The following is a 26,423-nucleotide window of genomic DNA, read 5'->3' as shown; positions in this document are numbered from 1 at the left end:
CTATTGTGTAAAGGATGGCACTCCAAGACTTCAAGGAATGTATGCAATTTTTTGACTAGTTGTGCAATAATCTGGGACAATGTCGATTGTACAAATGTTGCAGATACTAGATAGATTCTGCAAGTCGTGTAAATGCTCCTCAGGTACCAGAGGCTTGTATATGTCAACAACAGATGTGTAGATGATGCAGACTACTACATTGAGTTAATGAATAATCTATAATATGTAATTATAATTGCCTTGGCAGCAATGTTCTTGATTAAATGTGCGTGTGCACAATTGCGCACTGCTGATGTGGTCTCTGCGCACAGATAAAGGGAGCACTCGGGGCTTAGTTTGTTTGCTGAGACACATAACACAGAACATAACCTGGCATAATGTGACAAGAAAACATTCAAGACAAAAAATTAGCAGCATTTTGCAATTGAACTGTAAATTAGCTGTTAAAGAAGTTAATTGCAAGAGAGAAGAAGCAGTTGAAATGCTTGCTAGTTTTGGTTTGCATTGTTTGGTAGCGACTGCCCGAGGCAAGGAGCTGGTGACCAGGATGTGGCAGGTCCAAGAGGATTTGGCTGCTATTGTGTTATTTCAGGTAGCGTACAAGTCCTCAAGGGTCGATAGGGTGGTGCCGACAATCCTTTCAGCAGTTTTGATAGTCCATTGCAGTTAGAGTTTGTCATTTTTTTGTGGCAGCCCTAAACCAGACTGTGATGAAGGTACACAGAACTAATTTGATGACCACTGTGGAGCACTGTCTCAGCACCTGTCTTGGCAGTTCGTGCTTTCTTTGGAGCCCCAGGAAGTAAATACTCTGCTGGACTTTTTTGAGGATGGAGTTGATGTTTGTCTTCCAGTTCAGGTCCTGTAAGACTGTAATTCTAAGGAACTTGAAGTTCTCGACGGTTGACACAATAGTGTTGAACAGCGTGACGGGCAACTAGTGTAAAGGATGTCTCCTGAAGTCCACAATCATCTCTACAGTCTTTAGGGCGTTCAGTTCCAGGTTGTGTCAGCCACACCAAAGCTCCACCCTCTCCACTTCCTGTCAGTGCGTAGACTTGTTACCATCTTTGATGAGCCCCAATGACTGTGGTGTCATCTACAAACTTCAGGAGTTTGATAGCCAGGTGCATTGAGGTGTAGTCGTTTTTGTTGAACAAGAAGAGTAGCGGGGGGAGGATCCATCCATTTTCCAAGCCGCTTACCACTGCAGCACTTAGAAAACAGATACACACATACATAAACACGTATAGTTGTTTAAGTCCACACACATGTCCCGAGCTCCCTCACACACGCTCTTTCTCTCACACACAGACACACACATTTTTCCATCTTTTGTATGAATGTGGTCAAACAAGAGAAGAGTGAGAAGTGTTTTTAAAGTCACTAAATACCTGATTCACTTCTGGGGGGAAAAATGTTCAGGGGTTGCACTTGAGGCACTATTTGTTCAATTTTTGTATAGTTCAAATAAACATAAAAGTACAATTTATCTTCTTGTAGCTCCATCTAAAATATCGTTTGAGTAGCCATTAGTGAAAAACAATCAATTTCATGTTTTTGTGCAATTTATATTTTAATGAGCCTGAATTTAACATCTCAAACATTATTTTTGGTACAGTATATCATAATCTCTAACCTCGACTACGAAAGGGTTGAAAATCCCACAAGACCAATTGCATTCAGCATTTCTTTTCAGCGCTTCTGACACAGTCATTAATATGCCAGATCTCATTTAGCATTTCCTTTGAGAGCAAAACTTCCCGAGGTCCCTGTGACACTGACAGGTAATTCTTTTCGTATAGAATTTTCTCAGCTGGGCTCTGACTACACAGGTGGGAACAAGGAGCAGTCTATATTGCGTGGTTGTGTATCGATGTTAGGCCTTTGTTCTATTTCCCTCTCACCACATTGCAGCCTCGCTGACCTCACATCCTGCTCTAACATTTGGCACTTTAGTGTTTTTACGCACCAATGCAAAACCAGCATTTATAGCAACGCCCAGTGTTGTCCCTGTCTCAGTGACTGGAAATGCAGTAATTGAGTGAACTTACTGTAATACAGCACACCTGCTTTAAACAAACTTGCCCACACGTTCTTACATCCAAAAGAAAGTCCAGTTAATGACAATATTTTAGCAACCACAGATTATTTGGCCCTGTGGCACCATTGGCCTCAGGCCAAACCACAATGTCTTGACGCACAGCATGTCTTTTCCCCATATTACTCACCCTCTATTCACTCTATGATTGGACAGGCAGCTGTTCAAATGGCACCTATGACAAAATTTGAGGAGCAAATTTTGATGAGTCTGCTTTTGCTGGTGCTGCCATTTCAAGTTTGACATCCACTCAGCTCTTTGCTTGTTGCATCGTTTGGCAATTTTGGACCCACTCGCCTATATATAGTATATCTGACTGATTTCTTGGTAAAATAGTGCTTTTAATGTAACAGATAGAGATAAACAGATCAAGGTAAAACCTCATGTTTTAGGAGAAGAATAAACATAGAAGAAAAACAAATACAATAAAAAAATAACCCACTACGGAGTGTAAAAAAAAAAACTTATTCCAACGTGCGCCCCAAAAATAAAGTATGGAACTGGTTAGTCCAAAAATATCTGCAGTGGACATTATTTAGTGGTTCAAGTGGTTCAAGCATAGGATACACACTATATGTATGTCCCCACCTTCCAGTGAATGATACCCAGGGAATGATGGCAACGTGAAGTAATTGTAATATTGTAAACAAGTTTCTGTTTTTATTCCCAGCCAATCGCCAAGGCTACCCAAAGGAGGGGAAACCATCCACGGTCACAACTTCTTCATGGGCTTTGGAGGAAAAGGGGCCAACCAGTGCATACAAGCTGCAAGACTCGGGGCTAAAACCACAATAGTCGCAAAGGTATGTATAGTAATATGCAACTGTAACCACAATAGTCTCAAAATGACTACTGTGGTTGCATTGTAGAAACAAATGCACAGATTCCTTCCAGCATCACTCTTTTTAGTTGAAGCTCTGCGTATAGGAATTTATTTACACCATTCTGGTCATGATGGCATCAATGGAAATGTCCTGCCTTCCATAATCATAGTCATATTCCCCACTTGTCCGCCATCCTCCCTGAACCAGGTAGTAGTACCCTGTTAACTGGCAAGCAGATGGACGGATGTTATATGAACATCATGCTTTGCTGTTTTTTACTTTTATTGACAGTTTGGTCTGTGCTTGACAATAACTTGGTAGTTATAGCTGGTTATCAAAGAATTTCAAAACGAAGAACAAGGTGCTGTAAAACCTGGTCTTTGCTATTGTAACTGGAATTTGAGACAGCAACTGTATACACACTGCAACTATCCTAAATTTTTTATTTACTCAACAGTTAGTCCACCAACTTTCTCACAACTCATAAAACTTCATTTTCCTGCATAAACTCTCCATGTCTCATTTTCTCTTGATCAATACCAGACTGCGTGCATACGCCACCCACTCTTGCACGCCTTCAAACAAGCCTATTCCCATACGACACAACCCCAAGTCTCCGATCAGTAAGCATCGCGTGGCCTTTCAACCCAAGCACTAAAGCACCGGTGCCCCACCTCTGTCAGAACAAAGAGGGCCGATCGATAACAACCCAGTGCAGGAGGAGCTCTCCGGGCATAGGGAAAACCCAAAAATAGACATCCTGGCTTATCAAAAACATCCAAGACAGAAGGCCATTCTTCAAAGAGACTGGGGCCAAGCAGCCAATACCAGCCCAACCCATCATCACAAACAGCTACAAGTACCCGTATTTTGGCATGTTTTTTGGAAAGCGTGGGTTCGAAGTAGGTGCCTCAGGCCAAGGTGGGGACCCCTTCCTCAACCCAAAGTAGCTACAGATGTGGACGGAAGAAAGGAAAATGATGCGAGGTGGGCATGAAGAGGCGTAAAGGCGGGGTAATCGTGTCTTCAAGGCTTGGCGCAGCTGGTCGTGTGTTTGCGCGTGTGTGCTCTTGTTGACTTTTGTGTGTTCGTTTTTGCTCATTTTCGACGGCGGCACCATGCCAGTATGCTGGCAGGGCGCACGAAAATCTAACCCAACTGAGATTTAAGTATACACTTTTCAAACGTTGCCGCTAACCAAGTCTGACCCCGCTTGACACCTTCCTTGTTGTAATCGTTTTGTCTTCTATCTTTCTAGGTTGGTAAAGACTCCTTTGGAGATAGTTATATACAAAATTTCAAGGACAATGGCGTGCACACGGGTAAGAAGAAGGATTTCGCACCATCACATGCCAAATTTGTTTTCCCCAAGATAACATAAGAAGACACGCGTTTTAGTTTGGTATATTGGTCGTCCATAGACTGAGTTTTTATGTGCACTGAAAGTTTCAATAGTTTCAAAAAAATTATTCTTATAAAGTGAAATTATTTTTCATAGCTTATGTTCATTGAGTGCCTTCATGTCATTCAGTGTATAACATGTAGTCTATTGTAGACTAGAACTTTTGTTTGCTAACTTCTTGTTTCAACTTAAGCTTCAAGAATTAAAAACATACACCAAATGAAGTAGTATTGTACTAAGTATGAGACCTGTACCTTAGTGTCAAAACATGAGACCACGTTTTTCAGTCCTTCTATTTCAAAAGTGGAAAGCACTTTTTTGGGCATGTGTGCCAGAGTGGGAGAATGTTAGAACGAAAAGAAAGAGTCATGTATGGAAAGGTCAGAGTTCCGAAAATCTGGAATTATTTTACATAAACAGAAGACAGACACGACAAAGGTTGTGTGCGAAGCATGCTGTGAAGCTTCTAGGGCTAAAGGAGGCAAAACCTCAAGTACAGTTCAGTGGCAAACTATCTTGCTGAGCAACAGGTTATCAAAATTAACACATTTGACCAACTTGCCTTAATGTACTGTGGAAGCAAAACAAGTGTAACTTATTTTGGTTCCAACTAGTTGCATTTGACGAGGCAATTGATGAATTATTGGTTTTGGTTAGCAGAGTATATAATATATCAGTACTCTGTTGCTTAGAAAACATTTTAATCTGCAGTTGTACTTCTTATACTGCTTATAAAATATCTACCACATAAATCTACACATACTGTATATAGTGCAAGTAAAATATAGTATAAAATCCTGAAAATGATGACAAAATGATACATACAACAGAACACGGCAAATTTCCTACAAATAACTCAATACTGGACGGCACTGGTGCAGCTGGAACGTGTTGGCCTCACAGTTCTGAAGTGCCGGGTTCAATCCTAGACCTGCCTGTGGAGATTTTGCATGTTCTCCCCATGCCTGCGTGGGTTTTCTCCGGGCATTCCGGTTTCCTCCCCCATCCCAAAAACATGCAACATTAATTGGACACTCTAAATTGCCCCTAGGTGTGATTGTGAGTGTGGCTGTTTGTCTCCATGTGCCCTGCAATTAGCTTGCAAGCAGTTCAGGGTGTACTCCACCTCCTGCCCGTTGACAGCTGAGATAGGCTCCAGCACCCTTGTGAGGATAAGCGACTAAGAAAATGGATGGATGGAACGCAATACTGTACACCTCTGTGCTCTGTTGAGCACAATTTCAACTTTTCTGCTCAGGCAAATGATAAACTGTCCAAACAGTAAGAACAAGAGAAATATGCACTTCGGCTGTGAAGGCGTTTTTTATTTTTTAACAAGGTTTTAAACGCCAGCAGCTGCAAGAAACTTTTCATGATTACAATGTTTTACTGCTGAGCCTCTGTGTAAGTTTTCAGTTTGTTTTACTTTATCACGACATAATGTATAATATGTTTTTATGAATATCCTCCATAATTTTCTTCATCAGAGATTCAACTGATTTACTGGTGTTTTAGGTTTTTATCATTTCACCATCGTATTTGGAGTTTTTGCAGGTGTAGAATTAAAGACAAAATGTTGGTATTGTGACAATATTACAATGAAGTATTGTTATCTCATTATTCCTCACTGTCTTAGGCTTTGTTGGACAGACATCTTGTGCAGCCACTGGCGTTGCCTCCATCATTGTCACCGATGCAGGTAAAGGCTTTTGGATCCAATTATCAACCCACAGCTGAGATCCTAAAAGGACTTTGAAGCAACTTGAAGCACACTCACTTCCCTGTTTGCACTGCTGTGCGCACACAGACTCGCACATTTCAGTTAACTATATATTAAATAATACACTCTCACACATATGAGTGCTCCAATCATGCATCTCAGTGTATTCTAAATTACTTTTTAAATGCTCACATGGAGATCTACTTTTATATTTCCTAGATATTAAAAAAAATGTCAATTAATTTTAAAAATTGCGTTTGCTTCGCAACCCAGGTGAGGATCGGCGGTACGGAAAATGGATGGATGGATGGTGTGCATCAGCATTTGCATTTCTCTTTTCTCACCAGCACACTACTATTATACTGTGTGTGAGGATAACTTCCATATTTTGTCCATATTTATCCTTCCATATCCTTCAGCATATCATATTTAAAGTGGTAAACCAGAGGAAATATATTTTATTTGTCTATCATACAAGTGTAGCTAAAATTTCATAAAAAAACATTTGAAAAATTCTCAACACACAGAAATGAAATAAATTAGCACCAATGTGCACATTTTCTTTGGAATTCGAATGCCTTCGATGTCTGTTTCAAACCGAGGCTCTGTTGAAGCTGCTTCCATGTGACGTCACACAAAGACAGCCCCAGTAACAAAAATGGCTTCCTACAAAGACAATCATACATGCTGCAAGTGGTATCTCGAGGAGATAGACAGCAGTGATGAAAGATTTTTTTATGGAATGCTTTGTGGAAGAGATAGGACTGAAGAGGAGGAATTTTCTAATGCTTCCCATGTTAGAAAAACTGGTGTAATTCAACCTTACATGTTCGAACCGGAGTTGACGAACTCAACACAAGTACAGGAATCAGCAAGACCTGACCAAGTTGACGTGGAACTTCGCACCCAAAACATAGACTGGTAGGTGCCTCAAGAAATCTTTGTACACCTTGTTGACAAAATAATTTCATTCAAACACGTTTAAATGTCTGATGCTGCTTGCACACAACAGTGAGTCATTTGTTGTTGATGTACTTGAGACTGAGTAGGCAAGGCGTAAAACGAAAATCGAAACCTTTGGTATCGTTCTGCATTTAAAGATCACATCTATAGTGCGCTCTGAGTTGGACAGTACAGTACACTTACATTTAGCCAGTGATTATTGTTATTTAAACTAAATGAGCAGTTGTAGCTAATAGCCATATACATAGAAATATCTAAATTGTATATCTATCTGTATTAGAAGGACATAAGGGGCAAGTTATAAATTTAACATCATCCATTTCTTAATTGTTGTTGGGTAGCTTTGCATACATTCAAGAGTGTCATGTTTTCACTTTTTAGTCAGAAGATAATGAATGAATAAATGATGGGGCTTTACGCCACAGCGGCATTATTACAACCTTATCTGGGCGAGCAAAAGATAGGAATGAAATACAACTTTGTGCTTAAAAGAAACCAAATGACATTATTTTAACTGATAGTATTTTTTACCCAGGTGTAAATGTGGAAATTTCCAGTCAATGCCTTCCCAGAGAAAATGCCGCTGCTGTAAGGAAATTCCAGAAACTGCCCATAAGTTGGATGGAACTGCCTCGGCTTGCATTGTTAACCACGAAGGCTTTCACCCAGTCTCCCTAAACCGATTTGTATTAGAGACAGCCTGGCATCTCTCAATACCTGTTTGAATACCATTATGGCAGAAACGGCTTCACAGGAGAAGGACATGAAAGAAATCGTCACGTGGCCTACAGACATTTGGTGAGGTGGCGTTAGGGGCCTCTCGGCAAGAGCAACAGGGTTGTTATACCATCATGTGGTGTGCAGAGAATCCGAGCAGAATTTCCATCCCCAGGACTTGAAGATGATGCCGTGTTTACAGGATTTATGCCCAGCTAATGAACATTACCCTTTTCTTTGCATGACAACTAAAGTGTAGTTTTTGATCCTTGACTAATAATTGATGGACATTGTTGCCATTATGTGACAGTTTGGACTCTAAAATATCTTTTGTTGTTCTGGTTCAAAATTTTACTTTTCAAGTTGACTCTAATGAGAGGAAGCGAAATGGTTGAAGAATTTGTGGAATCATCTGTAAGTATCACAGCACTGAAAATGTTTCTAAACCAAGTTATTTTTTTACAAACCACTGAAGATGAAACCATCACTCAATAAACATTTGTATATGCACATGCTAAATATGAGTTTAATTCCATAAAATGTCAATAGGAGCTGGAGAGTTCAAATCCAGAGTATGCCACCTCACCTTGCTTTTACTTAAAGAGGTTCACACAAGTTGAGAAAATGACTATTGAACAGACCATACTAATGCATTAATTTTTTTGCATCATGCAACATGACTGATTAATCAGCATGCGTCAGAGGTTCGTAACATAAAACGTCTGACGCAAGTTTCATCAGGATAGTATTTAGTTTTAGTTTAGCAAACCGGACACAGTTTTGAAATCGGCTTCTTCAAATTTGTAAACTTTTTTTTCATTTTCACATATTTCAACAGCTTTGATTTGAAAATCTTGAAAAATGATCTCGAATAGCCAAGTCTCTGCTTGGTTTTGTGTACTGGCTACTGAGAGGTGGTGGTGCTTGGGGTTCAGCAGAAGAAATCGTTGGGTCTGCATAACACAGAGGGTCCGGAGCTCTTCTAGCAGGTGTTCCACATACCCTGAAACATGGAAATTACATTACTTCATACATATGCAGATACTGCTGTCCTGGTCCTTCATCCTATAGGTAGAGTATTTTTTAACATGGATTTGGAAATCATACCACACCAATAATCATTGAAATGAGTTTAGATTTCTAAAATTTATCTGACCCCCTATTCACAAATCTGAGGACTGCATGTACAAGAAAACTGGATGATTGAATTTACTCTTAATCTTTCTCGTTTTTCATAAATTCGTCTGTTACATTTCGGGTTACGAATTCTCTTTGTCCGGTGAAAGGGACAAGTGGATAGTTGGACAGGCACGAGGAAACAACTTTGGCCAGTTTGTCTGTCAGATCAGAGTAATGTCCATTGTTTATAGTGCATTCTTCGCGTTATTTACATGCATTGAGCCCGTATTTTAAATAATGCACCGAACATTTGAGAGCACACAGTGCCGTAGTCGAATCTGAGGAAGCCCTCAGCGTCAACAGTACACTAACTTTATACAGTGTACAAATTCCGGTACTTCCTAAACATCACATGGATACGGATTAGATGACATATATATCTGTATCGGTATTGCACTTACATTCAAAACGAGGTAGATACTGTCAATACTAAACAATTGAACACGTGTGTACTTACTTGTTCCCGAAGCCAAGTGAACGCTCTACCGCGTTTTCAAAGCAGTCCTCCGTGAAACGCTTGGAACATATTACTGTCCACTTTGATTTGAAAGTCCAGTGCACGCGCTTTGACTTCACAAACCTGGTCCATAACCTGCCTTTCTGTCCATCTTTCGACCATTCATGTAAGCTGACTCCGTCGGCGTTTGACGCAGAACACCCGTATACAACACACTTCCTCATTATCTTTGCTAGCTTTTTTACTTTCTTGCTAAATGTTGTCGTGACTTGACGTCACATTCCGGAAAGAACCGGAACTTGCCGAATCTAAGCGACATTTCGAACAAAATCTCGAGACTGACTTTGATGCTAGTATATTTCACTTCTGTTGTGTTTAGAGTTTTTTTTATATTTTTTTAATTAAATTTTAGCCTCATTTGTATGATAGACAAATAAAATACATTTCCTCTGGATTAGGACTTTAAAGTTGCAGGTTCATATTTGTTATTGCAGTATATTAGAGCATTGGTTTGGTAAACCAGGGGTTGTGGGTTCGTATCCCACCGGGGTCTCCACTCCCTGAGAAGGGTTGCGTCAGGAAGGCCATCCGGCGTAAAACTTGTGCCATACAAATATGTGCGTTCTTCTGAGATGACACGCTGTGGCGACCCCGAAAGGGACAAGCCGAAAGAAACTTCTCTTTTTATTAATGTTATCACTATGGAAAATCTAAACTTTATCATAATACTAAAGCATATTTACAACTATTTTGGCATTTATTAATGTGTAAAGATTATCTGATGGGCTTTGCTAGTAGAAAGTGGCTTGCTCTGGCCAGCGAGTCAGAGGGAAATTGCTGATGTTATCAAATCTGACAAATCTGGCAAAAAAGAAAAATATAACATCCGTATACACATACTGGAAGCACTGCAGCCAAGGGAAACACTACTATAATAGAAGCGACTATACTGTTGGGAATTAATGAATACAATTTCCTGGAACCAAATTAAAATTTGAGTTGTAAATGTCCATGTTTCTGATAGACCATCAGAGATGGGACTGATGGCCCACCACTTATATATTGATCTATCTGCAGTATTGAGGAAAAATCTTTGATAATTCTAGTTTTATGTCAGTTTAGTTGGGTGGAGGTCTGCACTCTACTACTCTACAGGCACTCGTAGGGGACATATAAACTACCATCGGCGCTCACATTCACACCTACAGGCAATTTAAAGTCTTCAATCAACCTACCATCAATGTTTTTGGATGTGGGAGGAAGCTGAAGTACCCGGAGAAAACCCACGCAGGCACGGGGAGAACATGCAAACTCCACACAGTCGAGGTCGGATTTGAACCCGAGTCCTCAGAACTGTGAGGCAGACGTGCTAACCAGTCATTCGACGTGCCACTACATATTAACTGTAATATGAAATCCATTTCAATAGTACTACAGACTTTTGTACTTTGTACTTCTGTTTTGGCAATAGTGGAAACAATTATCCACAAAACGTCAGTGTGAAACACAATTTTTATTTCTTTTAAAATTGAGTTGAAGTTGTCACTGATGTAGTGTTCCACTCGACTCATTTAATTCAGACCAGGCAGCGTGAGTTCAATTCACACTTGTTGATAGTTCTCTTATCATTGTACAGTGGAAATAAACGTCTACACACCTGTGTTCAAATGCTGTATTTTTCTTGAAAAGAGAATAAATAATTTGACATGTAATTTTATATATGTAGATTATAAAATGTAAAAATAAAAAAATTGAGATTATGTGGTTGCACAACATTGCACACTCTTATAACAGGGAATGTGTTCAGAATAAACCAGCACATTGAAAAACTTTTTAAATGGTTAAATGGAGTCACCACACACCTGCCACTATTTCATGTGCTTCTGCTTAACCCCAAATAATGTTCAGCTGGTCTCGGAGGGTTCTCCTTTGTTTTGGTTTGTTTTATTTTTTGCTTTTTGGCAGAAACCTGAACTATTTGTTCTAAGAGTTTCTTCACTCCACCTTGAGGAATCCCCTGGTTTTATCTCAAGAAAAACAGCCCCTAAGCATTATCCTGCCACCACAATGCTTCACTTTTGCCATGGTCTTTTGTGATGAGTAGTGTTGTGTTGCGGCAAACATACTTTTAGGAATTATGGCCAAAAAGTTCAACCATGGTTTCATTGAACCCTAACACAATTTCCCTCATGTTAGAGAGATTTAAACGTGTTGTTGCAATTTGTGTGTGTGTGTGTGTGTGTGTGTGTGTGTGTGTGTGCGCGCGCACACACACATGCAAAATAAAGCGTTCCTCTTCGACTGTACCCCTTAGCCCAGACATTTAAAGATCTTCACATGTACAAATTAACCAGTACTTGCCATAAAAGAATAATTAGTAGTTTTAATTTTTTTACTCATAAAAAACTGTCTTTCTTCCATATATTTAATTCCTCAGACATTCTTTTGAAGTCCTTTCCTGACTGCTACTTTTGAACAATGGGATCCCTTTTGATGCAGAGGCTATCTGTACCTGTCAGACCACGACTTCTGCTGGAAAATTTTGTTTCAAAAATTTAAAGAAAAGCATACTAGAAGAACTGAATTCTATTTGAGGTTTATCAAAGGCACTTTAAATGATGTCAAGTGTGCGCTCATTCTCGTTTAACATGAGCTTGAATGTCCCCCCCTTATAATTCTATCCATCCATCCATTTTCTTCACTGCTTATCCTCACAGGGGTCGCGGGGAGTGCTGGAGCCTATCCCAGTTGTCAATCGGGGGGAAGCAGGGTACACCCTGAACTGGTTGCCAGCCAATCACAGGGCTCATGGAGACAAACAGCCGCACTCACGATCACACTTAGTGTTCAATTAATGTTTCACGTTTTTGTGATGTGTGAGGAAATCGGAGTGCCCGGAGAAAACCCATGCAGGCACTGGGAGAAGATGCAAACTCCACAAAGGTGGGGCCAGGATCGAACCCGGGTCCTCAGAACTGTGAGGCCCCAACGGGTCGCTGCACCTGCACCATGCTGAGGGCCTGCGGCCCCCAGACCCCCGGCTACTTTTCAGACTTTTTTCTCAATTGGAATTCTCATCCCTGATATTATAACCAATGGTTGTTTGTTTATATGTGCCCTGCATTTGGTTGGCGACCAGTTCAGGGTTTACCCCACCTCCTGCCCCAAGATAGCTGAGATCGGCTGCAGCACTCCCAGAACTCTTGTGAGGATAAGCAGCTCAGATAATAAATGTGTTTAGTACTGCAGGTCACTTAATGATTTATATCTTAAAAACCTGGCATTTCAACAAGAGTCCGTAGACTTTATGATCACCCACGACCAATCCAGGATGGATGTAGTCCACATATAGCCAGAAATCAACTGAGATAGGTTCCAGCTTCCCGTGATGCTAAATAGTTGATTACAAATGGATCTCCTGGAAACAATAAATCAGATTTTTGTATTTTTCCATAAACACGGAGAGTATTTCAAATCTTTGGACATTACAGTTATAATTTAACTAACTCGTTAATTTGGAACTGAAACACAGATGGCTTTATACAGGAATGTCCCTGTACATATTACTTACTTCTAAACTGAAATATAAAGTTCATTTGCAGCCATTGACAGCAAATGTGTACATAGAAAATCACATCAGCATTAATTTTATGTCTAACTGAAATTTCAGTCTGTAAACTGTCATCCTCACAAATCCATGTGGTTGTCTACAACAGGTGAGAACGCCATTGTGATCGTGTCTGGTGCCAATATGTTGCTTAGGAAAGAGGGGGTTCAGGATGCTCTTTCAGCCATCAGTTCTGCAAAAGTATTGGTTTGCCAGCTTGAGATTTCCGCCCAAATATCTTTGCAAGCATTACGGACGGCTCGAGACAATAAAGGTCAGTGGACGTCTTCACAAAGGACTCTTCAATGATTTCAACTTTTGAGTTTTGGACGTAGAACATTTCAACAGCATATTAGAGGGAATATTATGGGAAATCCATCCATCCATTTTCTTAGCTGTTTATCCTCACAAGGATCGCGGGAGTGCTGGAGCCTATCTCACCTGTCAGCAGGCAGGAGGCGGGGTACACCCTGAACTAGTTGCCAGCTAATCCCAGGCCACATCGAGACAAAGAGCTGCACTCACACCTAGGGGTAATTTGGAGTCTCCAATTAATGCATGTTTTTGGGATGTGGAGTGGAAACTGGAGTGACTGGAGAAAACCCATGCAGGCACGGCAGATAACATGTGAACTCCACACAGGGAGGGCTGGGATTGAACCCGGGTCCTCATAACTGTGAGGCCAACTCATTCCACCTGATCAAACATGCCGCCCCACTTTAATCAATGATAGCGTAATAAATGAGCTAATTTTTAGCACATAAATTTAGTGGATCTGTAACAATACAATAGCAATAGCAATACAACATGTAATACCAACTTCTGCAATGTGACGTTTGGAAACGCAAACATGTTTCTTTATTTCCTGAAAAGTTGATACTGTATATAAAATATGAGTACCGACTAAAACTTTATTGAATGGTACATTCCTTTGTCCACACCGGCAGGCGGCATTTGGTCTCCAGTTCTGTGAAGCACATCACACCAAGACATGTAAAATGTAAGAAGGACTTTCCCAGTGCAATTAGTTAATCTACCGATTGGTCCACAACAGATTTATATTATTACAAATGACTGTCCGTTTAATTTTCTTGGGCAAAAAATATATTAATCCGTTAGTAAAATATAGGCCGTTTAAAACACCTGAGCACTGTGAAAAATATGCATAGTATGTCTTCCTTGATATACAGAAACAATTTGTAATCACATCTGACCTGTACAAATGTGTACCATTATCACACCGCCTTGTACTTGTTTTTTTTCCTGTGTTTCCTTCCTCCTTGTCACCGTTACCAGGTTACAGAATTTGTCATCTTTAACAGCATCCTATTATTAGAAACCTTGGGCGTCATTAAGACGTCTGGGGAGCTTCTCATCAGGGCCTGTTGCTACTAATCGATCGCTGCACATTGCCAGAATGAAAACGTCACAGCCATAACTGTGTTGCAGATGGGATACCCAGATGGCCTCGCTGAACGCTTCATTCTTTTTACTGAGCTCCTTCTCTCGTACCGTACCACGTGATTAGACCGACCATGTGGCAGGAGAGAGACGAGCCGAGCGAATGAGCTTGGCAAAGATGCCACCTCGACGTTGTGGCACCACGGCACCGCGTAAATAGAATTCTCTGGAGAAAACCAGCGTTAATGGGTTTGGCGGTAAAGACTTAATAATGGCAAAGACGAAGTACTGCTCAAATTACACAAATGTCAGTCGCTGAAAGCAACATATTGCTCTGTAAATGCCAGCTTTCAGCAAAAACTTTTCAAGATAACCTATTAATAAGTCTTGAATTTAGAAAAATCCTGTATGCTGTTTAATTAGATAATGGCATGAATTTAATCCAGAGAACTGCAGAAAACTGTAGGTTCTCTTCTTTTCTGTGCCTTCAATCTGTCTTCGTCCTGCACTTTCTTCCCTTTGTATTTCTCAACACCAGATTTAATTAGTCACTTGGAAAAATTTCCGTACTTAATGATGACTCACTTGTTGTGTACTCCCCACCTTCCATTTCCCATATTGTATTTTTCTTCAGTCTACAAGTATGTTTTTTTACCTCTCTTTTTTTAAGCAGTATTATTCACCACACCCCCACCACAACATTTTACACATGGAGAGTAGAACCTACCAGACATGAATCAGTTTGTGTGCATCCCAGAATTTCAACATCTGTGTCAGCAACTGGGATGCACTGTTTACATGCTAAAGTTTATGTCGTGTCACTGATAGTAGAGGGTAAATGAGAGCAACGTAAGAACAACATGCTCCCTAATATGATGTCAACATCAGCTTGGAAGATTTTGTCTTGCATCTGTGTACGTATTTGGGATTTCACAGAGGCCATTCTTGCCTGCATATTGATTAGCTTCCATCCATAGCAGTCTCTCAATTGCTTATTACATGCACACTTCATGAGCGCCGGGCTCATTTATTTTCCATCAGCACTGGAAATATCACGCTTGGCGCAACACTGTGATCACGGCACAGATGGAAGATACAGGAACAGATAGAGGAAGATGAAAAATTTTTACACCCTCCTTGGTTCAGTCCATGATTTCAAACAAATGACAAAACTATAAATATGAGGATACATTATGAGTAAGTAATATTATATGATGGATTTTCACACCTAATGGAGTAGTTTAAACATGTGTCACTTCAAAAAGATGCAGCGATTTCCCATTTCAACTATCAAACTCACATTATCTATGTTCATGTTTGAGAATGTGATATATACCATGTAACATTCCTCCAATTAAAAAAAATAATTATTTTTTTTATTGAGTCACATAATTGTGGTACCTGCTGTCAGTGATTAGAGAAGATGATTTCTTTTTGCAAATCAAAACAGTCTCCAGTTTCCTTAATAACTTGTCTGTGGCATGCTTTCATCAAGATACCCCAGGGATCAACAATTATATGTGTATATACACAATTATGCAATATCTATACTCTATACCACATTTCTTGTCTTAATCAAGCTGTATTAGGACCCACCCATTTTAGGCAATGAGAGAGACCTCATAATGCCTTATACACTACTGGGCCTATGGTGACTCTGTCTTTCATTAAAAACAAATAGCAGGGTGGATCTCACTGGTGATTGTTTGTGGCAGCTAGCTGTTTTCTTCTAGTTGTGGAAAACAAGTGTGTGCCCTTAGCTAAAAGATAATATTTCAACTCAGAGACAGTGTTTTACTGTGTATGTGGCACATTTTTTTCAGAACACCAAATATGTAGGTGAATAAGCCTATTGGAAGTGGTAAACTGCCACCAATAACTGAGGAACTCCTTTGGTGGTATAGATCATGATCTTGCCATATGATGAAGTACCCCCTAATCAGTTTGATTGCACAGCTGTTTCTAAAGACAGATGACTTTATTTTGCTGTTAGTGTCTTATATTATGTCATCAGTAAAACCCAAGCCTATCTTTCTTGGGCTTCTTAGGGTAGTTCGAATTATAGCTTTTTTAAGTATATTTTTGTGAAACCTCGTCACATACCATTTTAGGCTTAACTGTACTGTTTGGCAAATTCCACCCTGGCCTTCCTGTTCTTCTTGCAAAGTGGTGAGCATCTTGTGCTTTAGCCTATATACTTTTTGCTCATTATGTCTTCTGACAACTAGTGATTTGGTAACCTTAACTCCTGCTCTCTGGAATTCTCTGTCACTAACGGTTGTTTTAGGGTCTCTCTTTGCAACTCTCAACTGTTGTCAACTGGTATTGTTTTCCTTGGTGTTTACCTGTTACTTACAGTGAAGAAAATAAATATTATAAGACCCTGCTATATTGCAAGTTCTCCCACTTAGAAATCATGGAGGAGTCTGAAATTTTCATTGTAGGTGCATGTCCACTGTGAGAGAGATAATCTAAAAAGAAAAATCCAGTGGAAAAATCCTATTTATTTGTGTCATACAGCTGCAAATAAGTATTTGAACACTATCAGCTAACCCTTTTTCTGCACATGGAACAGGACGACTGCACTGTATTAAGGAGAGGATGACTGCGGCCATGTATTATGAGATTTTGGGGAACAACTTTTTTCCTTCAGTCAGAGCATTGAAGATGGGTCGTGGCTGGGTCTTTCAACATGACAATGACCCTAAGCATACAGCCAGGAAAACCAAGGAGTGGCTTCGTAAGAAGCATATCAAGTTCTGGCATGGCCTACCCAGTCTCCAGACCTAAACCCAATTGAAAATCTTTGGAGGGAACTGAAACTCCGTGTTTCTCAGCGACAGCCCAGAAACCTGTTTGACCGAGAGAAGATCAGTGTGGAGGAGTGAGCCAAAATCCCTCCTGCAGTGTGTGCAAACCTGTAGACAACTACAGGAAACGTTTGACCTCTGTAATTAACATTGGTTTTCTCAGGTGTTCAAATACTTATTTGCAGCTGCATCACACAAATAAATCATTAAAAAAAATCATACATTGTGATTTCTGGATTTTTCTTTTTAGATTATCTCTCTCACAATGGACATGCACCTACGATGAAAGTTTCAGACCCCTCCATGATTTCTAAGTGGGAGAACTTGCAATATATCAGGGTGTTGAAATACTTGTTTTCTTCACTGTAGTCCAAAATTGTTTTTTTTTTTTGTTGTTCAGGAAATTCCAAATGGATTTATCTGTGGCCAATCACTTTATTTGATTGTCCATCATTTTCACCCATAAAGACTCTTTTCATGATAATTACACCTGTAATATAAATGTAGTTTTTATTGGCAAAATCCAAATTTGATAAATAATAGTCCTGGGCTTAAATATTGCTTTGAATTTGCTTTGCACGTAATTCACATTGTGTGAACGAAGGCCGCGTTTGGCCAAACAAACTGAAAAATTTTAAAAAATGGTAATTTGAAAAATGTAGGTAGTTCGGATTCTGTTGCCACTCGGTGATGGTGTCTATGCTGTATCTTCCCTGCGGGTGACTGCGACCAGAACAGGGTGTAGTCCGCATAAGTTAGTGTTAAGTGAACTGTCGCTGTTGACAGAACTGTCATTTTTTTGTTCTCCCTATGCACAAACTATTTTTGTGCAAAAGAACATTTTCAGATGTTTTAATGCTCAAGAATGTGAGGTGATGTGAAAATCTTAAAAAACCAGAGTTAGTCTCTTTGTTTGGTTCTACTTAATGAATCACCATTCAAGTCAATATTGTATTGAAATTAAATCGAATTACAGCCTAAATAATCAAAATCAGATTTGTAACAATCTCTGGCCCTATACGTAGAGATTTAGCTTTATGAGACAGTTTTTTAATAATCAGTGTGTGTAATGACACATCTGGGCAAAAAAACACCTATCATTTATCTTATATTGTAAAACCTGAATGTTTACAACGCAATGGCCTATGACTGTTCCAATATTTTTGAGCGGCTTATGAGTCATGTGACATGAACATTGTGACTGTTTATGTTGAAATGGTAGCATTTTTCCACTTTCACCCAACGTCTGGCTCAAAGCGCCAGGTGACCCAACCGCAATGCAAATCCACGCTGATGCTCTTCTCTATGCCCACACAAACACACACACATGCATTCACCAACTGGGTACACACAGTTGTACAGAATCGACTTTGATATCGCCGTCCCAGAATATACATATCCCTCACACACTCATGTACACAGAGTTGCATGAGGCTTTATTCTGTATACAGCGGTACGATCATTAAGCTCTTAGTCAAGCTGGGCTTATCCTCACATGCACAAAGAAATGGTGGTATTAGATGCATTAATACTTGCTGCTCGTGAATATGCATGAGGCTCTCATAGTCAACATGTAGAGATGATTAGAAAAATCTCTCTGCTGTGTTCTTGAACATAAACAGAAAAAGTCACGATGCATCTCACTCACACGTTGTCATATCTACGTACTGTAAGTGATTTCATTGGTTGTTTGCACGGATTCATGCTGCTCTGGGATGCCAGGGTTACAGCTCCAGGATTTGAGATTGTTCCTACTAGCCAGTTTTCAAGTATTTTCTTTCCAGTGCTAATTTAATCGTTTGAAAAGGTGCCTTTTTATAGAAGCGTTTCCACTTGAGCTTTCTTCTGTACAGCAATCCCCAGGAGCTTATGATGTTTTGTTCCATTGAAATTTTAAATTAAGTAATTCTAGACCTTGATAGTAAAGCACTGAAGGAGTAGAAATGACACTCACTGCTCATATTAATGTTATTTATATTAATGTACATTCTGGATTCATTTTATGCTCATGTTTATGTTCAATATCGCCGCTAATGATCTCAAGCATCATATAAGTCAATCACAATCTCTTCTCTGATTCTTCAAGAAGTTACGGTACCTACCATTAGTATGAATTGAATTAGCAAGTAATTAGGGAATGTATTGATACTTGAAACGTATTGGGACACTGGTGAAGTCGTGCTACTTTGAATAAATCTGCTTACATTATGTAATTTTTTTTTTTTTTTTTTTAGGAAAAGGCCACTACTGGATCTTGCATTTTGAGGTGTTACAAAAATTTAAATATTTTGTATATTAATAGACGGCACAGTGGAGGACTGGTTAACACGTTTGCCTCACAGTTCTGATACGGGTTCTAATCAGGCCTCGCTGGTTTGGCGTTTTCATGCTTTCCTCCCATATCTCAAAAACATGCAAGGTAGGTTAATTGGAAAACATTATAAATTGCCCGTTAGTGTAAATGTGAATGTCATTTGTTGTGAGATGTGTGCCTTGTGATCGGCAGGTGACGAGTTCAGGGTGTACCCTGCCTCTCACCCAGAGTCTGCAGGCCCACAACCGTAGTAAGGATAAGCGGTTCAGAAAATGGATGGGTGGATGTGTTTTAATACAATACCACATGATGACTAAGAATTAACAAAATTTCAGATGACATGATCAATAACATTGACTACTGACACGTTTTTGTTGTTGTTACAGTTACAACAATCTTCAACCCAGCGCCAGCTATCCCTGACTTGGATCCTGATTTCTATCTCGTCTCTGATGTGTTTTGCTGCAATGAGTCAGAGGTGATGAATCACATCAATATGAAGCTTCTTTATTTTTGTAGATGAGTAATTTGCATTCATTATCCTTGGCCATTAATTGGCAATTAATTTGGAAACATCGCCAAACCTCTGCAATCTGACCATTTCATCATGTGTTGGCAAGTTCTCAGTTTGTAATCATTTGAGCGTACATTCTTGAAAACTGACAGGAATGCATATTTTATGCATTATCAATATTGAAGGAGCTGTGTTGTGCACATAAACAAAGGAATTCTGAGGTTTGAGAAGTTATGAGTCCCCACATGTAAACTCCTTCCCACAGTGATTCACCTACTATATATCTCTTGCATCATGACTGTACATCAATTGCCTCACTTTGTCCTTAAGATATACATGCAAACCTTCTGGTATGATGATGGGAATCGGTCTCTCCACCCTTTTACAGTCATGGGACTTCATGTCTTATCTCTCCGGTGATGACAGATGAGTGAAAGTAGGTGTGTTAGCTGGGAATCATAATAACCAGAACAGGGCAGATGTGCTCTATGACTGAGTCAATTGTCGCTTGGGGATTAACGTCAGCTGCTATTTGATGTAGTGTTATTGAGCAGAAAAACGCCATATGGGCAGGTTTGTGTAAATGATAGGGAGCAATGGCAAAAGAATAAGAGCAGCAGTCATGTTAAAATGTAGCATACTTAGATGGGGGGGCATGAGTTTGTATTTCTCACCGTGCATACCACCACACACACGCTGTTCTAGCAGTTTTATTAACCTATTCATTCACCAAGAGTTTCGGTTGATCTTCTTTTCAATTTCATGTCCCAACTGACCAGAACACACTCCACCCCTCCACCAAAAAAAAAAAAAAAAAACCTCACCTCATTCATCCTAACATCACCATTTAAAAAGTTAGTAAAAGACATTGTAGATGATCCTTGCAAGAAGATCTTCCTGACCCCCAGGGCAGTTGTGCTTACATAGGATCTTACCACCATTCTGCATGGCTGGTTTTAGATTCATGGTCTGCAGATGTGGCATATATTCAAGTCGCTCGCAGTTATCACCAGGTCATCTTTTTTTTTTTAATTACATCTTTTGCCACACCAGTTAAGTGACAAAGCCCAACTGAGTACAAATCATTCTGTCCATGCATGCGAGACATTGCTCATTGTTTAAAAAAAAAATAAAAAAAAGAATGAATTAAGCTGTTTTGATTGACTGCTAATTAACTTGGCCGTGTTTACACTCACCAGTACACACCTCACGGGATTATGCCATTCACTGTGCCATATTTGCATTAGCCCTCGATTAGTGGTGCATAGTTAAACGGCATACAATGTACAACATATAGATTTTGACTCAACTGACTAATCGCAATAACGTTTTTTGATTTCGTAATCATATCTTCCCAAGCATAAAAATGTATTCATATCATGCGCTGAACCAGCTCACTGCATGATCCGAGTGGCCATTGGTACTGTATGAACAAATGAGAGATACGGCATGCCTCTTTCAGCTGCGTGGCTATGGCGGCACTCAGGGGAGAAAATGAGGAGGGAAAAGAAGTTGGAAGGGAATTTTTTTAAAAATGACATGCACACTGTCACAGACGAGAAAGGTGCCTTCAATGGCCCCGTTGTCAACCCTGACTCTGTACATGTTGCAGAGGAAGGATAAGAGTTAGGTGGGAGAAAAGAATAATACTATGCTAAACTACTATACAATACTGCTACTATCAGCAAGGCTAATTGTGTTTGTTTGCACCATATAGTGCTACATTTTCTTCGCCTTGTTTAAGATATATACAAGCCATTCAAAAATTCGTCCATTCTAATTTTCATCCTATAGTTTATAACACAATGTATACCGTTACCATGAGGGGATTCAATTTATACCATGATATTGATTTTACGTCATATCGCCCAGCCCCACACTCAGTTTATGGGACAGAAACATATGCCGCTTTTTCAGTATTAACAATGTCATATACAGTACCGTATCCATTTGGAACGGGAAACCCCCCATCTTCCGTAAAAGTGTAATTTCTTGACAAAGTTATATAGTTACTGTTGGTCACGGGGACTTTTCATTGGGGTGCATTACAATTCTCCATTACTGTACTGTTATAATAATAAGCATATTCTTAAATTAATTTCTCCCTTAAAGTGTGAATCAAAAGAAAACTTCATTTATTTATTTATTGGTTTGTTTGTTTATGTATCTATTTATTTTGAGCCAGTCCTTTTATTTGATTTCAGAAGACTGTATTGACAAACCCCAATTCCGATGAACTTGGGCCCTTGTGTAAAACTAGATTAAAACAGAATACAGCGATTACAGCTCACTGTATTTGTCAGAGCAAATGAAAATGATGAGGTGAAACGAACTGCTTGAAGAGCTCAAAAAAAAGTTCTCGTGAACTTATGCTTCCTAAGAGCACAGTGGCCTCCATAATCCTTAAATCAGGGGTCTCAAACTCAATTTATCTTGGGGCCGCTGGAGGCAGAGTCTGGCTGAGGTTGGGCCATCACCTCAGCACACGCAAAGCACGTGCAAATTAAATTAAATTTTGTATTTGCTGTATTAGCTCAAAAGGCAGCAAAGTGTTCTGAATAATTATGGCTGTCTGGTATTTCAGTTTTCCTCTTTTAATAAATCTGCAAAAATCTCATCAATTTAGTTTTTCCTGTCAATATGGGGTACCATCTACATTAATGTGGGAAAATAAATGAACTGAGTTTAACAAAGGTCTGCAATATAACAAAGAGTGAAAAAATTAAGCGATCTGAATACTTTCTCTACCCACTGTAAGTTGAAAAGGATTTTCTAAATAATTGTATTCTGTTTTTATTTACATTTTACACAATGTCTCAACTTTTTTTAGAATTGAGGTTTGTTCGTTTTCATGAACATCTGTAATGTAAAAAACATTTATTTTAGTATACCTCTGAGCTACATGAAAGTCTGCATTATAATAAAAGGGATCAAAACAAATAGAACAAATTGCTATGAACGTACAACTTAATATCATAAAAGCATCCACCTTCGCAGTGTATTTAATGTGTATATTATATTTTCTTTAATTGTGCTCTTCTGTAGTAACAAAGGTATGTGTTTGTGTGTGAGCACTTACTCAACCCCCCAGAAACTTTAACGTGGTCTTATTCTTATACAAAGAGGGATTCAGGGAGTGTAGATCATTGCCCTGGTGTGAAGCAGATGACTAACAAAACGCCTCTTTTTTTTTTTTTTTTTTTTTTTTTTGCATCTGACAAAACTGCATAGCTGCGGGCTCTCAAAGCATTGATACACTGTGGTTTATTTCTGAACTTGTCCAAGTCATTGTTCACTTTGGCATTGCACAAAAACATAAGAAGGATCGGAACCTCAGACTGGCAGTTGACACTAGTATCAGTCCTTCTTGAACCCTCTCCTGCAAGGTTATTTGGCACGCACACCACCCAAGTGTGTGTGCATGTGTCTGTGTGGTCTCACTGTGCCAGCGTGCAGATGGTTGATGGGGGGCTTCCATGGGACGGATTAAGCAAGAAAAAAGTAAAAGTGCTCTTTGATCGTTAGCCCGCGTGCAATGTTAAAGTGCTTAATGAGAGGGCCGATGTCATCTTTTACGTCCGTCTGCAGATTTGAACTACAAAAATTAGAATTCAATTGTGAGCCTAACTGAATGAAGAAAGAGATCACTTCATACTTGTAAGTAAAATAGTGACACAGTCATGTGGGGACAAATGTGCTTCTTCAAAATGTACCTGCCACAAAGTATTTCTGCATGTGCATGACCAGAAAAAATATCTATTCAAGTTGCCTGCTGAAAGGTGTTATTTAAAAAAAAAAAAAAAAAAAAAAAACAATAATAATTGTATACTGTTAGCTGTGTGGTAGTACATCGTTGAGGAGAACTGGTGAGGGAATATTTTTGTGACTGATTGTGTCCAACATTGGTCGTCTGGGTTCCCTACATCATATCTCGTTATGTCCCGTTACATTGAAAGTTAATAATAAAAATAAATTGAAGTAATACTGTACAATGTTTTTTTACAAGCTGATACATATCAGAAATCCAGCACAACGCGTGCACTCAATATTTCAGTCATTGTTCCGTACATGTCATCATGATTTTTCCCACCGCAGTCTAACCCACATGGCTTATTTGATAAATGACATAAAGTTCACAAATGAATTGCTCTTTGTCAACCTTATGTCAAAACTGCCTGCACAACAAGCTTCAGCTTATTTTACCTTACTAGATATTTCCCAGTATTTATAAATGTGAATTTTAAAAAGTATTAAGTATTAAACAATTTTAAAATTTGTAATCTAGCTGTCAATTGCTTTAATAATCTACATAAATCATAAATAATTATTCCTCTGAAAATAAACATTATTTGTCCTCAAATAAATGCCTGGATGATGTGGATTTTAAATAAAATAGTCACTTAACCTATCATTGTTACACTTTAGGATGAAGTAAATAACTTCCATTAATTATTATTTTCAATTGTCTGTAGCTTCTGTCTTGCATCTACATTGATGCAGAGAACAGCTAAACAAACAAAATGGCACAAAAGTTTGGTTCTCAGAATTTGCACATTTGGAAAAAGTCTTGCTTTGTCGCCATTTAGGTGGTTTTCAGCCACATGCAGCAAAATCTGTACAGTCACACAAAGTTCCCAGCGAATAGTTGAACACCACACATATCTAGTAAAGCTTTGACTAGAAATCTGCCTGATTGCACCCAGGGTGTAATTAGAATTTTACTCATTCAAAACTGGCTCAGACAAAATAAATCAACTATAGAAAACAAGTAAGGGCTACATTAACAATGTAGACGCTTTAAATATTTAAATACTATTATCAATCATTTCAGTATTCCACTCCAGTTGTTTTTTTTTTTTTTTTTTTTTTAACTTCAACTCATAATATCTCGAATCCAGTTCCAATCTTGTGCCTCCATCCAGGCTGAGCTGCTCACGGGTTCATCTGTAAATAACGTGGAGGAGGCGCATTGGGCCGGCCGGGAGCTGCTGAGACGAGGATGCAGAGCAGTTATTATCACCTTGGGAGCCCAAGGATGTGTGGTGCTCAAGGCACAAGAGTCTACCGCGAAACACGTTCCAACAACGCCAGTCACCGCAGTGGACACCACTGTAAGCATGATACACCATTGCAGTACTCACATACTGTTCTTCTTCTTCTATCCACTACTGCTGCAATTCTCCTTTACTGTGCCAGAACACTGTATATTTTTTAGAATTCTTATCGCTATTGTTATTATTATGAAAAAGTAAGCATCAAGGAAGTGGTTTTCCCCTTTGTAGCAAAACAGCCTAAAATATTTTCACTTGTACAGTTGTAGTAATATAAGTTGCAATGTTAGGTGTTGTTTTTATTATTATGCAAAAACTACCAATTTCCACAAAATTAGCCTTGTACGCCATGTACAAAAGACAGAACCAAGTATGTATTATTTTGTTCACTTTTGTTAACATTTGGTTGTTTTCCTCAATGTGCCAATTAATCTTATCGACATCATTCAGGTACAGATTATACATGAAGATTTTATACTGTATCCAAGGATGGAAGGATTCAGGGAGTTTGATTGTCATACGAAAACACATTTACAAGTGTTATAACTAAACACCTAGATTAGCCAACTGAGTCTCGAGACTTGTGTGAATATAAATACAATGACAAAATACAAGAAACTATTTAAATATATAATAACGATTTAAAAATGTAAAAAGGATTCAGATGCAACAGAAATGTGATCAGATTCCTACTGTGCTGTAATTCAAGTATTAACATTTTTATTTCCTCTCAATGCTTCACCTTTTACACGCAAAAAAAACTTTTTTTAATATTTAGCTAATGAGCATAGAAGTAGAAAGTAGGGGTACTTAATGTTTTGTTGTACTATTCTACCATTTATACACACATTATTTACAGTAATACAATTTTAATGGCACTTGGAAAATTGTCATTCTCCAAGTGAACGTTTCAATTTATTTGTGGAGCTTACCTAAAAATACAGGTTTCAGGCTAAATATTCAAACCATATGAAATGAATATTCACGTGCATCCCAGCAATTTTTTTTTGTACAGATAATGCTACTCGTACTGTCTTTAAAAAAGAAACACACACATACATATGTATATGTGTGCGTCTGTGTGTGTGTACACACACAAACTGGAGAAAAAGAAAAAGCAATGCATAAAGGCTAAAGTAAGACTGAAATGTGAAATAGTGGAGGCAAAACAACAAGATGCGCTTGTTTAGTTCAAGCGCATCTTGTTGTTTTGCTTAAATCACTCATGGCATTTCAGGAACAAAGAACTCGCTTTCTTGGGGGCTCCGTGACCTCTGTCCTCCGCATTGTGAAGTAGACACACGTTACTGCCCTTACTATTCACCCCCCCACCACCACCACCACCATCATCCACTTGTGTGAC

At 39.1% G+C, this 26,423-nt stretch overlaps 1 protein-coding gene across 5 annotated transcripts in view; it reads left to right on the top strand.

The window, feature by feature from the left end:
• The window catches only part of rbks (ribokinase), a 48,477-nt gene that overhangs the window by 11,469 nt on the left and 10,585 nt on the right, over nt 1–26,423 (top strand). For 4 of the 5 annotated variants that reach the window (XM_061843120.1, XM_061843117.1, XM_061843119.1 and 1 more), the window contains 6 exons: nt 2,772–2,904; nt 4,184–4,247; nt 5,964–6,026; nt 13,080–13,244; nt 19,882–19,973; nt 24,932–25,120. In XM_061843120.1, the coding sequence (XP_061699104.1) occupies nt 2,827–2,904; nt 4,184–4,247; nt 5,964–6,026; nt 13,080–13,244; nt 19,882–19,973; nt 24,932–25,120 (651 nt within the window). In that variant the 5' untranslated portion in view covers nt 2,772–2,826. The remainder of the gene's footprint in view (nt 1–2,771; nt 2,905–4,183; nt 4,248–5,963; nt 6,027–13,079; nt 13,245–19,881; nt 19,974–24,931; nt 25,121–26,423) is intronic. The other variant, XM_061843121.1, reaches the window with a different exon arrangement.

Source organism: Syngnathoides biaculeatus, chromosome 15, assembly GCF_019802595.1.
Source record: "Syngnathoides biaculeatus isolate LvHL_M chromosome 15, ASM1980259v1, whole genome shotgun sequence".
NCBI lineage: Eukaryota > Metazoa > Chordata > Actinopteri > Syngnathiformes > Syngnathidae > Syngnathoides > Syngnathoides biaculeatus.
Note: the sequence above shows the minus strand (reverse complement) of the source record. Positions and strands in the feature narration are given on the sequence as shown.